The sequence below is a fragment of the Rhincodon typus genome, chromosome 1, assembly GCF_021869965.1.
Source record: "Rhincodon typus isolate 14 chromosome 1, sRhiTyp1.1, whole genome shotgun sequence".
In the NCBI taxonomy this organism is placed as follows: Eukaryota; Metazoa; Chordata; class Chondrichthyes; order Orectolobiformes; family Rhincodontidae; genus Rhincodon; species Rhincodon typus.
Genome location: NC_063332.1, coordinates 10838656 through 10852992, shown reverse-complemented (window position 1 = coordinate 10852992; position 14337 = coordinate 10838656). Strand labels below are relative to the sequence as shown.

Here is a 14337-nt window from a genome sequence, read left to right as displayed (position 1 = left end):
CAAACCAACACTCGTAGATCGCTTCTTCAGAAATTGCATCATTTCTGAAGAAGGATCCCGACCCAAAACGTCAACTTTCCTAGTCCTCTTATGCTGCCTGGCCTGCTGTGTTCCTCCAGCTCCACACTTATCTCTGACTCCAGCATCGACAGTTCTTACTACCTCCGAATAGGTCTTAATCAGGTTTTTTGTTATTCGGTCTGTTGGAGTTCACCTACCCTTCAGTTTAAGCTCTCTAGCTATCAGTCTGAAATATTAACCTGTTATTTTTTGCTAGTACAATAGTCTTAAAAATAGTGAACAGTCTTCCCGGTGGGGGCAAGTTTACAACAGAAAATTGCTCACGATTTTTCACATCAATAATTTCAGGAGTAAGAGCAAATAAGTGCTGATGCAAGAAACAGCCCAGTATACCCCTAGAGATGGAACCAAATGGAACTTGTTGCACACTACCAGGGTAGTCTTGACATCTGTATGTTATGGATTCAGGAAAGTTGCGAGTTTAGTATTGACTGCTGAAAGTTGAAAGCATTCTCTGCCTTGCCACCTCCCTCTCATCCATGAAAAACAAAAATATCATCTTTCGTTATGTTTGTGTTCCCTCCTATCCTCACCCCATCCTATTCAGCACTCTCAAAAGGAGATCAATCTGTTAAACAAAAGGATGTCTCCATACAAAGTGTGCATTGAAATTAAAAGTTATTGCGGTTTTTCTATTCCCATTGAAGATTTTTGAGTACAAAAATGAGTTAAAAACAGATGGTTTATCAAGGCATTGAAAAGCCCAAGTCACTGAGAATTTGAAGCCAGTTAGGCCTTTCTTTCAGTGGTAGCATTTTAACTTCTGTCAGAGGTCCCATCCTCAGAAACCCAGAGTGCACCATCAGAAGGCTGATACAACAAAGGAAAATTCTCTTATGGCTCGTGCAACATTCATCGCTTGGTAATATTGCAGGATTGTGATGATGCTACAGAACAGCAATATTTTCTTCATTCTGGATGAAGTGGGGGAAATCAAAAAACCTGAAAGAAGATTTTTAATTATATTTTTAAAAACAGGGAAGCGACAAGATAAAATACTTTTCACACCTGACAACAGCATTGAGTACATAGCATGCCCAGGTCAGAGCACAGTACAAGTCTTTTTTTTTTAAAAAAATATTATGTTGAATAAGAGATCTACATCAATCAAATCTCAAATCACCTCCTCTCCTTAATGACTGACTTAAGGCTGAACCACTGAGCTCACTAACCAATATTGCCTCCCAATATAGGGGAGACGTCAGAGGTAGGTTCTTTACTCAGAGCGGTCAGGGCGTGAAATGCATTGCAGGAGAGGGTAGTGGAGTCGGCCTCATTAGGGCATTTAACTGGCTGTTAGATAGGCATATGGATGATAGTATAAAGTAGGGGTGGAGGTTAGATAGACCTTAGAATTAGGGTAAATGTTCGGCACAACATCATGGCCGAAGGGCCTGTACTGTGCTGTACTGTTCTATGTTCTATTAATCATACAATGCCTCAAATTAAAACACTATTCTTGTTTTCAAACCTCACCCCTCTGTATCTCTGTACCCCCCTCCAGCCCTACGATCCTCCGAAGTACTACTGCTCCTTCATTTCAGGCCCCCGAAGCATCAGACTCTCAGGCATATTTTAATAAACCAGGCCCTCAAATAATGACAAGCAGATGAACTAAGAATTACTACCACCAGCATTTCTGGAACTATGCCAGCAAAGGTCAGAGCTCTCAACAAAGGGACAGAAAACAACAGACAAAAATGCAAGAACAAAATAAAACAGTTAATGACTTTTGCTTCAATCTACTATTCTGCAGAAGACCAATCAGATTATGAATAGGCCAGTAAAAGGTGAAAAATACAGGAGGGACAATGTGAGCCATTTTCTTAAATAAAAACAGAAAATGGAAGATAATTTTAACAAGTCTGGGAGCACCTGTGGAGAGAGAAACAGTTAAATGTTTCAAGTCCTATGCAACCCTTCAGTTCTGAACAGAAATTACATTGGACTTGAAATGTTAACTCTGCTCCCTTCATGGATCCTGCCAGATCTGGAGTTTCTCCAGGTTTGTCCTTTTTTTATTTCAGACCTCTAACATTTGCAAATATTTTATTTTCATACAAGTTGTTTTCTTATTTTGCTTTATCCATTCATGGGATGAGCGTGTCTCTGGCAAGAAAGTGGCAGAGCAACATGTTCCTGAATCACTGCAGTCCATCTGGTACAAGGACACCCAGTGCTGTGGGGGTGGCAGTTCCAGGATTTTCATCCAATAACAGTAAAAGAAACAAGGATACAGTTCCAAGTGAAGATGATGAGTGGCTTGGAGGGGAGATTGCAGGCAACAGTGTTCCCATACATCTGGTATTCTAGGTGGCAGAGATCACGTTCAGAAGTTGATGCCAAAGTGGAATTGACAAGTTACTGCAGTGCACCTGGTAGATTGTATACGTTTTGCTTCAATGGTGGAGTGTGTGAAAGGGGAAAGGAATGCATGGAATGCCAATCAATCAAGCTACTTTTTCCTTTGTGATGTTGAGTTTCTGCTGTGTTATTGGAGTTGAGCATATCAGAGCAAGTGGTGGACATTCTATCACAATTTTGACTTGTACCTTGGAGGTGGATAGGCTATTGAAAAATCAGGAAGTAAATTATTCTGTACATAATTCCCCAAGTCTGACCTGCTCAGGTTACTATTGTGGACATTTGTGCATGCAGTCATACAATTAAGTGTCATAATTCAGGAATCACATTCTTACAAATTAGAACAAAATAAAGAATGTTTAACATATTGATTCAACTTCAGCATATTGCCATTTTTAGGATAAAACTCTTCAACTTAGCACTGACCTGAGTACTTTTGCCACATCCCAGTTTGCCAGAAACCAATACCAGATTATTGTTGACGAGACTTTCCATGAAGTGGTACTTGATACTCCAAACTGGCAGAGCTTTCCTCCGTTTAAGTAGCTCATAGTATCGTGAGGAAAAAGGTAGCCCATCAAAAGGATTAACTTCTAGATCACTGTTATCACAGTTCAAGTCCTCATCCTTATCATCTTCTAACTCAGAGGTAAAACCATTTAGTTTTGATGAAATGGAGCTGGAGTCAGCAGCTTGTCCACTGCCCTCAGGCTCACTGTCCATCCTGCCAATGTCCATTCGTCAAGTCCCTTTTACAAACCAAGTGCCGTTTTCAATGCTGCAAAGAAAAAAAACGGAGACCAGAAATTCAAGTCAGGCAAAAATGGCAGAGCCTACAATAGTCATGAACATGGAACTCACACAGCTCTTCCTAGTCAACTGCAAACACCAAAAAATTAGATCCAATCAATTAACAAAAGACAGGAGGAAAAGTTGCTCTGATTCCCTCCTATTGATGATTACTTCCTCCTCTCTTAGGAGTAGTTCAGAATATATTTAAGCTCTTTTTATTTATAAAAATCATGTCCACTACAAGAGCCAGGATGCTTTGCTGCAACTGTACAGGGCTACTGTACAACTGCTGTGACTACTTCTGGTCTCTGTATTCAAAAAGGATGTTCTGGCTATGGAGGAAGTGTAACAAAAGTTTACCAGACTGATTCTTGGACTGGCAGGACTGAAGTATTAAGAGAGACCAGATTAGTTAAGGCTATAGTCACTAGAATTTAGAAGAATATGGGGGCATCGCAATGAAACCTATTAAATCGTAACAAGACCAGAAAGTGATGACCAGGAAAATCCAGAACCAGGTGTCACAGTCTAAACATAGGTGGTAGGCCATTTAGGACTGAGATAAGAAGAAATTTCTTCAACCAGGCAGTGGCAAGCATGGAATTCTCTGCCACAGAAAGGCCAAAACATTGACTGTTTTCAAGAAGGAAACTGCTCTAATTCTTAGGGCTAGAGGAAGAGGGCATCGAGTTGGATGATCGGGAATGATCATATTGAATGGCAGAGCACATCTGAAGGGTCAAATGGCCTGCTGCTGCTTTATGTTCTATGTTTCTATTGGGTAAGGTTGGCAAATTGCCGGTCCCAAAAGGATATTAGTAAACCAGAAGTTTTTGCAGATGGCTTTTACAATCCAAACCACATGGACTTTGAAACAAAAACAGAAATTTCTGGAAAAGGTCAGCAGGACTGGCAGCATATGTGGAGAAAAATCAGAGTTTGCAACCCTTCCTCAGCTTTTCCAGCAATTTCTATTTTTGTTTGATTTACAGCATCTGCAATTTTTTCGGTTTATGTAATTTTTGAAACCTGCTCTCCTCCTCCATCTTACCACAGCTCTTATGCGCATGATTCCGAGACATAGGTCAGCTGCTACAGCTCCGCTAGTTTCACTATGCTTTGACTGAATGCATGATGATTCACAAGGGAATATCCATCTGTTAGTTCCTTCACATCAGTCCTCATTTCCCAATTTTAAGGTCAAGTATTTGAGGGAGTCAACTATCCTTTTTGTGGGCTTTACAATGCCCAAGTTGCAGCTGTGTTAGTCCTCAATCGCAGGCGAAATGGTAAAACATTTAGGACCTGTACTGTGAAGAGCATCCACCATTCTTCACATGAATGCAATTTAATCCATGAATTCATGTCCAAGTAATGTAACAGTCATTCAAAACAATGTTCAATGCTGTGGCTGTATTTTCTACATTTCTGTCTAGAAGGAATAAAAAAAATATAGACACTGATCACATTCCAACACAGCAAAATCAGGTGTTTTCATCCCATAAGATCATAACAAAAAAGGAGCAGGTGGGCATCATTTGCTCGACTCAGTCTGCTCTGCCATTCAATAAGATGAGCAGACTTTCCACCTCAAATCCAGTTTCCGATAATATCTCTATACCCTATATCATTGCCCACATATCAACTGACCTCTGTCTTGACTTTGCTTCTTGACTGAGCATCCTACTTTCTGGGGTGAAAAATTCCAAATATTAACAAGTTTGAGAGTGAAGGTCTACATAGTTGACCCTTTAGTCTGAGATTAAGCACCCCGCTCACACCTTACATTTCCACAAACCCACCCAAACTCATTCTAGCTTCTTCAGCGAGAAAAAGTGTCTCAACATCTTCACTGTCAAACCCTCTTTTATACATTTCAATAAAATCCTCTCTCCTCCTATTCTCTGGGGAATTTAAGGATATCCTCGTCAATCTCTCTCCACAGGAAATTTCTTTATCTCAGGAATAAGTTGAATAAATCTTCACCGCATTCCCTTGAAAAAGGTAATGATCTCCTTCCTTAGTTATACACATCAGCCAACCTGTGACATCTCCCACTGGGGATGTTACTTCAGCACTGTTAGACAACAGCCACTAAATCCAGATGGATTGAGACAGCTCCATAGACCCTTGCAGTGAACTGTCAGAAGATACATTTTGTCCTATTGATGAGCTCTGCATCTTGGTCCTTAATTACTCAGTATTACAGTTACATCCCTGCAAAAAGAGATTTGGCAGGGCACAGGTAAAGAGAAACTTACAGAAATGTGATACTGGCAATGACAAAGAGGTTTCATAAACAAACATTACACATTGTAGTAACTAATTTAAGAAGCATGTTATCTTGAATGCAAGGACTCTCTCAGTTACCCAGAAGCACTACGTGAATTTATAATCAATCTTTGTTACAGAAACAGTTGCTGACAGATAGAGGTATTGTGGTGCTAATTATCCTCCAACCTTATTTAAGATAAGAAGGGCTTCAAAGATACCATTTGTATTCTAGCCAAATATCAAAAATGAAAGAAATACCTTGCACTTGTACTTTACATCTCTCTAATTCTACACAATATTCAGTCGTGGAGAACTGCAAAGTACTTTTTTTTCACATGTTACTCGACAGGAACAGGTGCACATCTGGGAGCAATAAAATAGCAGCCATTTTGTACTTAAGGGCTGAATCTGCCTTGTCATATCAATTTCTCAGCAGCAACTGCTGCATGGATGCCGTTTCAATGCAGATAAATATGCCAATAATGAACTTCCTATCATCACACGCCAAATCGCCCACAGCCAATTTAAATTTTAAGTGTAGTCACTGTTGAAATGTAGGAAGTGAGGCAGCCAATTTGTATACAAGATCCCACAAACAGCAGTTATAAGAAATCACCTTGTCTTTTTCAGTGTCGTTGTTGCCAGTTATTTTGATATCCTAAGCAATTATAGGAGAGCTTGTAGCCTTGGGTGAGAAAATGGTAAATCTTGAGGACTAAGGTTAATAGTTAATTGACAAAGTTCTTGTTAATACCACTTGTGGACATATTGTCATTGCTCAGCAACAGTATTCATACTACATGTTCAAAATATTTTTTTGAGCTTCTCTAATAACTGCAGAAACAAGAGGGAGGCAGGCAACGGCCTAGTGGTATTATCACTAGACTATTAATCAAGAAACCTAGGTGATGTTGAGGCTCTAGTCAGGAAAAAGAAGGCGGCATAAATTGGGTTTAAGCTATTGGGCTCAAGCGAATCTCTAGATGACTATAAAAAGTATAGGAGCACACATAAAAGAGAGAAATCAGAAGAGCAAGAAGAGGGCAAGATAGATCTGGCAGATAAGGTTAAAGATAATCCCAAGAGGTTCAATAGCTATATTCAGAGTAAAAGGGTGGCTAGGGAGAGAATAGGTCCCCTTAAAGATCAGCATGGCTGTTGATGTGTGGTGCCACAGGAGATGGGGAAATTTTTAATGAATATTTCTCCTGTGTTTACTGAGGAGAGAATCATGGATGCTAAGGAAATAAGGGAAACAAGTGGGGATATTTTGGACCGCATACATATTACCAGAAAGGAGGTGTTAGCAGCCTTAAAACACATTAAGGTGGATAAATCCCCTGGGCCTGACCAACTCCATTCTCGAATGTTGTGGGAGGGTAGGGAAGAAATTGCAGAGGCCCTTGCAGAGATTTTTGTTTCATCTTTAGTCACTGGGGAAGTTCCAGAAGACTGGAAGGTGGCAAATGTTGTTCCAATGTTTAAGAAAAGTATCAAAGACAGGCCAGGGAACTACAGGCCAGTGAGCCGGACATCAGTGGTAGGCAAGCTTTGGAGAGGATATTGAGGGGCAGGATCAACCAACATTTGGATAGTCAAGGTCTGATTAGGGATAGTCAGCATGGATTTGTGCATCAGAAGTCATGTCTAATAAATCATTTAGAGTTTTCCAAAGAGGGAAGCAAGAGGATGGATGAGGGTAGGGCAGTGGATGTTGCCTACGTGGAATCTAGTAAAGCCTCTGACAAGGTCCCGCACAGCAGACTAGCCATGAAGGTTAGGCTGCATGGGATCTGGGGAGAGCTAGCTAATTGGATTCAAAATTGGCTCGATGGTAGGAACCCGAGGGTGATGGTTGAAGGTTGTTTCTCTGAAAGGAGGCCTGTGACTAGTGATGTGCCACAGGGGTGGGTGCTGGGACCTTTGTTATTTGTTATTTACATAAATGATCTGGAGGTGAACGTACAAGGCATGATTAGTAAGTTTGCGGATGATACAAAATCAGGAGGTATCATTGATAGCGAAGAAGGTTATCAAAAATTACAGAAGGATCTTGATCAGATGGGGATGTGGGCTGAGGACTGGCAAATGCAATTCAATACAGTTAAGTGTGAAATTTTGCCGTTTGGCAAGTCAAACCAAGGTAGGACTTATACAGTAAATGGTAAGGTCCTGAGGAGTGTTGTGGAACAGAGGGACCTAGGAGTACAAGTACATATTGCATTGAAAGCAGCCTCAGAGATGGACAGGGTTTTGAAGTAGGCGCTTAGCATGCTGGCCTTCATCAGTCGAGGCACTGAGTATAGGAGTTGGAATGATATGTACAGTTGTATAAGTCATTGGTGAGGCTGCACTTGAGTATTGTGTACAGTTTTGGTCACCCTGTTATAGGAAAGACAGAGTTAAACTGGAAAGACGTACAAGGATGTTGCCAGGACTAGCAGGCCTGAGTTATAGGGAGAGGTTGGCCAAGATAAGAACTTATTCCTTGAAACATAGGAGAATGAGGGGGGACCTCATTGCGGGGCACAGATAGGATGAATGCATATCGTCTTTTTCCCAGGGATGGATAATTGAAAACTAGGGGGCATAGGTTTAAGGTGAGGGGAAAGAAAGATTTAAGAAGGACCCAAGGGGCAACTTCTTCACACAGTGGTCGTATATGGAATGATGCTGCTGGAAAAAGTGGTTGAGGCAGGTACAATAGTAATATTTAAAAAACATTTGGATAGCTATGTGGATGAGAAGGGTTTAAGAGGGATATGGACCAATATGGACCTGACGGTGCACCATGGTCAGCATTGCCCAGTTTGGGCCGATGGGCCTGTTTCCATGCTGCATTACTCTCTGGGCCAGATTCAAATTCCACCATGGTAGATTGTGGAATTTGAATTCAATAAAAATCTGATGTTGACACATGCAAATGCTGCTGGTTGTCGGAAAATCCTGTCTGGTTCACTAATGTCCTTTTACGAAGGGCATCTGTCATCCTCATCTGGTCTGACCTACACGAGATTCCAAACCCACAGTAATGTGGCTGACTCTTAAGTGTCTAATGGACAACTTGGGTTGGGCAATAAATGCTGGCCTAGCCAGTGACCCCCACATCCCACAGATGAATAGAAAGAAAACAATGCAACAGTTTCCAAAAGACAAGCAGTCCCACTCGAGAATTCTCAAGTCTAAGAATAACTCACCATAATTCCGATTACTCCCAAGGACTAGAATAACAATAAGGTTGAATTTAACTTGGTCACATTAATTAGAACATTAAATAACAGGAGCAGCAGATCACTTGGCAATCCCAAGGCAGCTCCACCCTACAATAATCTGTCTGACCCCGAGTTTCAGTTTCCCTTTCTTTCCTGCACCAGACAACTCGATTGCCTGACAGATCAGAAATTCAGCTTTAACAATACTCAACAATGAAGCATTCACAACCCTTTGAGTGAAGCCATTTCACAATCTGAAAGGGTCAACTCCTTATCCCGACATTGTGCCACAGTACTCGAAATTCTCCACCCAGTGGAAACAACCCGCCAATACGGGAACAAACACAGGTCAAAAACTCATTCTCACAAGATGAGTTTATGCAAGAGTCAACACAATTGAGGTACTGCAGGATATTATTTTAAGTGCACACAAATTGCAATTCATGGTATGCTCTTTGAAGTATGATAAGATGCCAAGATGCCTATTTTTAGCCAAGTCTGTTGTTATATCATCATTCAGATCAGAAGAACTTTCTACTGTCACAATCTTACACAGTGCATAAAAGGTGACTGCTGCAACAATGCTGGACGATTCCTCAATCATCCATGAACTACACAGCAGCAATTCACTAAGGATCCTTTGACTGCATCTCCCAAATCTGCAAACTTTACTTCATAGAATGACAAGGCAAGAAGATCAATGGGAGCCTGCAAATCCACCGCAACCTTGACCTGGAAGAACATCACCATTGCTTCACTGCAAACCAAAAGAACCGCAGATGCTGTAAGTCAGGTGGGAAAACAGAAGTTGCTGGAAAAGCTCTGAGGAAGGGTCACCGGACCCGAAACGTTAACTCTGATTCTTTTTCTTCACAGATGCTGCCAGACCTGCCGTGCTTTTCCGGCAACTTCTGTTTTTGTACCATCGCTTCATTGTTCCTGAGCCAGAATCCCAGAGCTCTCTCCCTAAAAGGCACTGTGGGAGCATTTTCACTATGTGGACTGCAGTGATTGCCTCATTCCAAAGAGTAATGAACCATCAGGCATGGCAATAAACACCAACCTTGGCAGCAAACCACATGTCCCACAAATAATCAAATTCAATGTATTCATCGCGAGATTGCACATAAAACAGCATGACAATTTTGCACTCCATAAGAATTCATACACTTCATATTCAATGCCATCTTTAAAACAAAATGCTCACCATTTATCCCAAAAGATACTTCACATAAGCCAAATTGGTTAAAAGTGGCAGTACTTGAAAAGCTCCATTATTGCCAGAGAGAAACAAAAAATAGCTTTTGCCAATCTCTGAAGATGGAAGGGTTACTTCAGGGTGGCAAGGCAGGGATTGTCTTTGTATGGCCTAATGCGATTTTGCAATGAGTTTTACACCATTGCAAGCACTGTCTGGGTTAACCTTTCATGGCACATTTCGCAAACAAAAAAAGCATACATTTTGTTGAACAGAATGTCCTTCTTAAAGGACTGGGTAACATGAGGTTCCCAAAAGAGATACAGCGCAAGAACAGAGAGTCTGGAGCATGAGCACTCATTGGAATGGGAATGTAGGAACAGGAGTAGGCCATTCACTATGAGCCCATATCACTTGATACCCTTGCTTAATAAAAATTAGTCTCTCAGATTTAAATTTAACAATTGAATTAGCATCATTGTTTGAGGAAGAAAGTTCCAAACCACCACTGTGTGTTGAAGTGCTTTCTAACATCTCTCCTGAAAGGTCTGGTCCTAATTCTTAGGCTACGCCCCCGGTTCTGGAATCTTTAACCAGTGGAAACAGTTTATCGTTATCCACCCTGTCTTTGTGTTAATATCCTGAAAACCTCCATTAGATCACCCTGTAACCTTCAACATTCTAGAAAATAAATGTCTAATTTCTCCTCAGACCATAACCCCTAAAGCCCAGGTACCACCCTTGTAGGTCTACACTGAATTCCCTCCAGGGTAAAACCTCCTTCCTAAGGTGTGAAGCCCAGGTCCGCTCACATTCCTCCAAGCGGAGCTAACTAGGGTTTTGTATAACTGCAGGATAATGTCTGCATCTTTTTCATAAATTCATTTGTAGGACATGAGAATCACCTGCTGGCCAGCATTTCTTGCCTATCCCTAGCTGCCCTTGAGAAGGTGGTAGTGAGCTGCCTTCTTCAACCTCTGCAGTCCACGTGCTGTGGGTTGACCCACAATGCCCTTAGGAAGAGAACTCCAGAATTTTGACCAAAAGACAGTGAAGGAACACAGTCAGAATGCTAAATGGCTTGCAGGTAAACCTGCAGGTGTTGGTGCTCCCATGTATCTGCTGCCCTTGTCCTAGATGGAAGTGGTTGTGGGTTTGGAACGTACCATCTACAGACCTTTGACGAATTTCTGCAGTGCATCTTGTAGATAATATACAATGCTGCTACGGAGCATCAGTGCTGAAGGGAGTGGATGTGGCACCAATCAAATAGGCTGCTTTGTCCTGGTGTCAAGCTGGTGTTGTTGGAGTTGCACCCATCCAGACATGCAAGGAATCAGGAGGTGAGTTACTTGCCAGAGTATTCCTGCCCTCTGACCTGCTCTTGTACCCACTGTGTTTATATGGCAAGTCCAGTTGAGTTTCTGATCAATGGTAACCCCAACGATGTTGACAGTGGAGGATTCAATGCTAGTAACACCACTGAATATCAAAGAGCAGTGGTTAGATTGTCTCTTATTGGAGATGGTCATTGCCTGGCATTTGTGTGGCACAAATGTTACCTTCCATTTGTCAGCCCAAGCCTGGGTATTGTCCATTTGCACGTGAACTGCTTCAGTATCGGAGGAGTTGCAAATGGTGTTGAACATTGTGCAACAGTGAACATTGCCATTTTTGACCTGATGATGGAGGTAAGGTCATCGATTAAAGCAGCTGCAGACGGTTGTCCCTAGAACATTACCCTGAGGAACTCCTGCAGAAACAATCTTGGAGTTGAGATGACTGACCTCCAACAACCATAACCATCTTCCCATGTGCCAAATATGACTCCAACCAATGCAGCGTTTGCCCCCGATACTCATCGATTCCAGTTTTGCTAGGGCTCTTTGATGCCACACCAGTCGATTGCAGTCTTGATGTCAAGCGCTGTCACTCTCACCTCATTTATACTCCAGACCTTTAGATATGAAGTCCTGTAGTCCATTAGACTTAACTATTTTCTCCATCTATTCGTGGCATTTTAAAAAGCTATGCACTTGAACCCCCAAGCCTTACTTGTACATAATCTTTGTGCCTTCTGAAAAAAAAACCTTAATACTTTAACACTTAAAAGTTAAGTGCCCATATTAAAATCCATCTGCCACATTTTTTCTATTCACCTAATCTATCAATCTCCTGTTGTATTTTACCATGTTGTCAATACTATCTACCCAATTTTGTGTTGTCAGCAAATGTGAATATTTGACTTTTTATACCAATTATCCAAATTGTTAATGAATATTGTGAATAACTGATGCCTCAACACAGATGCCTGCAGAATCCCTCCTAGTCATGTGCAGCCAATGGGAGTGCGTACCCATTATTCCAGCTCACTGTTTCCTGCCACTCAACCAATTTCCTATCCGTGTCAGTAATTTGCCTTCAATTCTGAGAGTTTCCACCTTAGGTAACAGTCTCCTGTGTGGGACTTTAATCAAAAGCCTTCTGGAAGTTCAAATTGCCTTAGCTATATCCACCATCTTTGTCACCTCTTCAAAATCTCTGAGACTTGTCAGACATGGCCTACCCTTCAGGAATCTACGCTGACTCTCCCTGATTTACTGAAATTTTTTTGACGTGATCAAATGACCACTGCAACCAAAAGCACGACAAAACATTTTCCAAATAACTTCAAAAAGAAAACTGTATACTTACTCAGTCAGTGGTATTTTCTAATCAACCCATTCAGAGATGTTATTACACACCTCTGGAGCAGGTGAGACTCGAACCTGGTCTCCCTGGCTCAAAGGCAGGGACAGTACCAACATGCTCCAAGGCATGATCAAGTTCACCATGATCAAGAGGCCTCTGACTTCACAGCACTTGCTTTTCTCCAGAACTCCCAACGCGATTTCAAGTGAACATTAAATCACTATGGTTTAAGCCAAGACAGATTCATATTTCAACAAAAGTTGAACAAAAGCCAGAGTAGTCAATTCAAAATGAAGGCTGACATTCCAAAGTAGCACTGCAGCGCAGCTTCTAGGATGACCTGTCAAACCTGTCCTCGGGTAACATGAAAAGATCCACTGCCCTATTTCAAACGAAAGGCAGAGTTCTCCTGTTGCCCAGGGCTATAATTAACCCACGCACAACATCACACATGGTAGAAGGTTTGGCAGTTCCCGACTGAGAGACCTTGCTGTGAACAACGTCTGTCCACATTTCCTCCAAGACAGCAGCATTGTAAGTGGTCTTTGGTAAGCGTGGAGCACAACGTCCCTTTAACTGTCAAGTTCAGAATCTGCAGGGCCCTCAAACCAGGGGGCAGTGGGTGCTCAGCCACTGGGTATAGTCAAAACAAATTGTTTGGGGCATGGGGTGCCACCCTCCAAGGTACACGACTAACCCGCCAGTAAAGCTCTTTGGGACGAACCAACAGGCAACTGGGTAGTTTCCAGCCTTCCTTGCCAACATTGGGAACTCGAGACGGGACCAAAACACCCGAGCCTCACCCCTCCATTAAAAAAAAAACCCCACCACCTCCATCAAAAGAAAAACCACCATCTCCCCAACACAGAGACACAAATTGACTGGTCAAAACAAAAACATAATCAAAATCAAATGTCAGACCGTGGGGGTGGGTTGGGGGACAGGGAATGAGAAAAGACAGATCATTGAAAAGAGAGAGTGAAAAATGAACGTATAACATACGCACAGATACAGAGAATGCAACTTAAAGGAAAAGATATTGATCTTTTTCAAAAAATAATAATAATTAGCCGGCAGTTCTGGGCTGCCAGAAAATAAGACTCACCTGATCCTGCCTTTGGGAGGGAAAATCCAAGGACAATGTGCACCACAACCTTCACACACCCCTTCCTCTCTCTGTGTACTGGTCTGTTTATTTTCTTTTTGAAGGAAAATGCAAATTAATTCTTAAAACAATTTGTCCGACTTGCAAATGATGATTAAAAAGGACACTCCGGTTCAGCCCCAAAACACACACCAGTCGCTCGCTCCTCACTCGAATTTGACTTTGTCTTTAAACCACAAAGCCCAATGTAATTATATTATTATAATAAATACCATCATTAAAAATAAACTTAATGATCAATTCCTCCCCAGGATTTGTTTATTTTGCTCTAATTCCTTCTCTCTCTCTGCGTGCCCCCGCCTGATTTATTCCATTACTTTCTCCTCCCGGTGAAATGATTTAAAGATCTAATTTGCTATTTGTGGTTATTCTGTCGTTTTTCCGACTCAGCCCAGGATCAGACGCTGCCCCCGACTCCAGGATCACAGGCAGCGGCGCCATGTTGGAATTAAAGGGGCGAGAAGGGCGGGGCCAGGCAGAGCCGACAGGAAATCAGGTTAAAGGGGAGGGGGCACCTGCTTGATACATCTGTATATCTGTGTGAGTACAGCAAATCAGGT

At 41.9% G+C, this 14337-nt stretch overlaps 1 protein-coding gene across 1 annotated transcript in view; it reads right to left on the bottom strand.

Moving 5' to 3' along the window:
- LOC109931558 (putative pre-mRNA-splicing factor ATP-dependent RNA helicase DHX32) overlaps positions 1-14219 on the bottom strand; it is a 91101-nt gene extending 76882 nt beyond the window's left edge. The window contains exons 1-2 of the mRNA XM_048601811.1: positions 13718-14219; positions 2872-3223 (exon numbers count right to left, since the gene is read on the bottom strand). Of these exons, the coding sequence (XP_048457768.1) occupies positions 2872-3183 (312 nt within the window). The 5' untranslated portion in view covers positions 3184-3223; positions 13718-14219. The remainder of the gene's footprint in view (positions 1-2871; positions 3224-13717) is intronic.
- Positions 14220-14337: the final 118 nt, after the last annotated feature.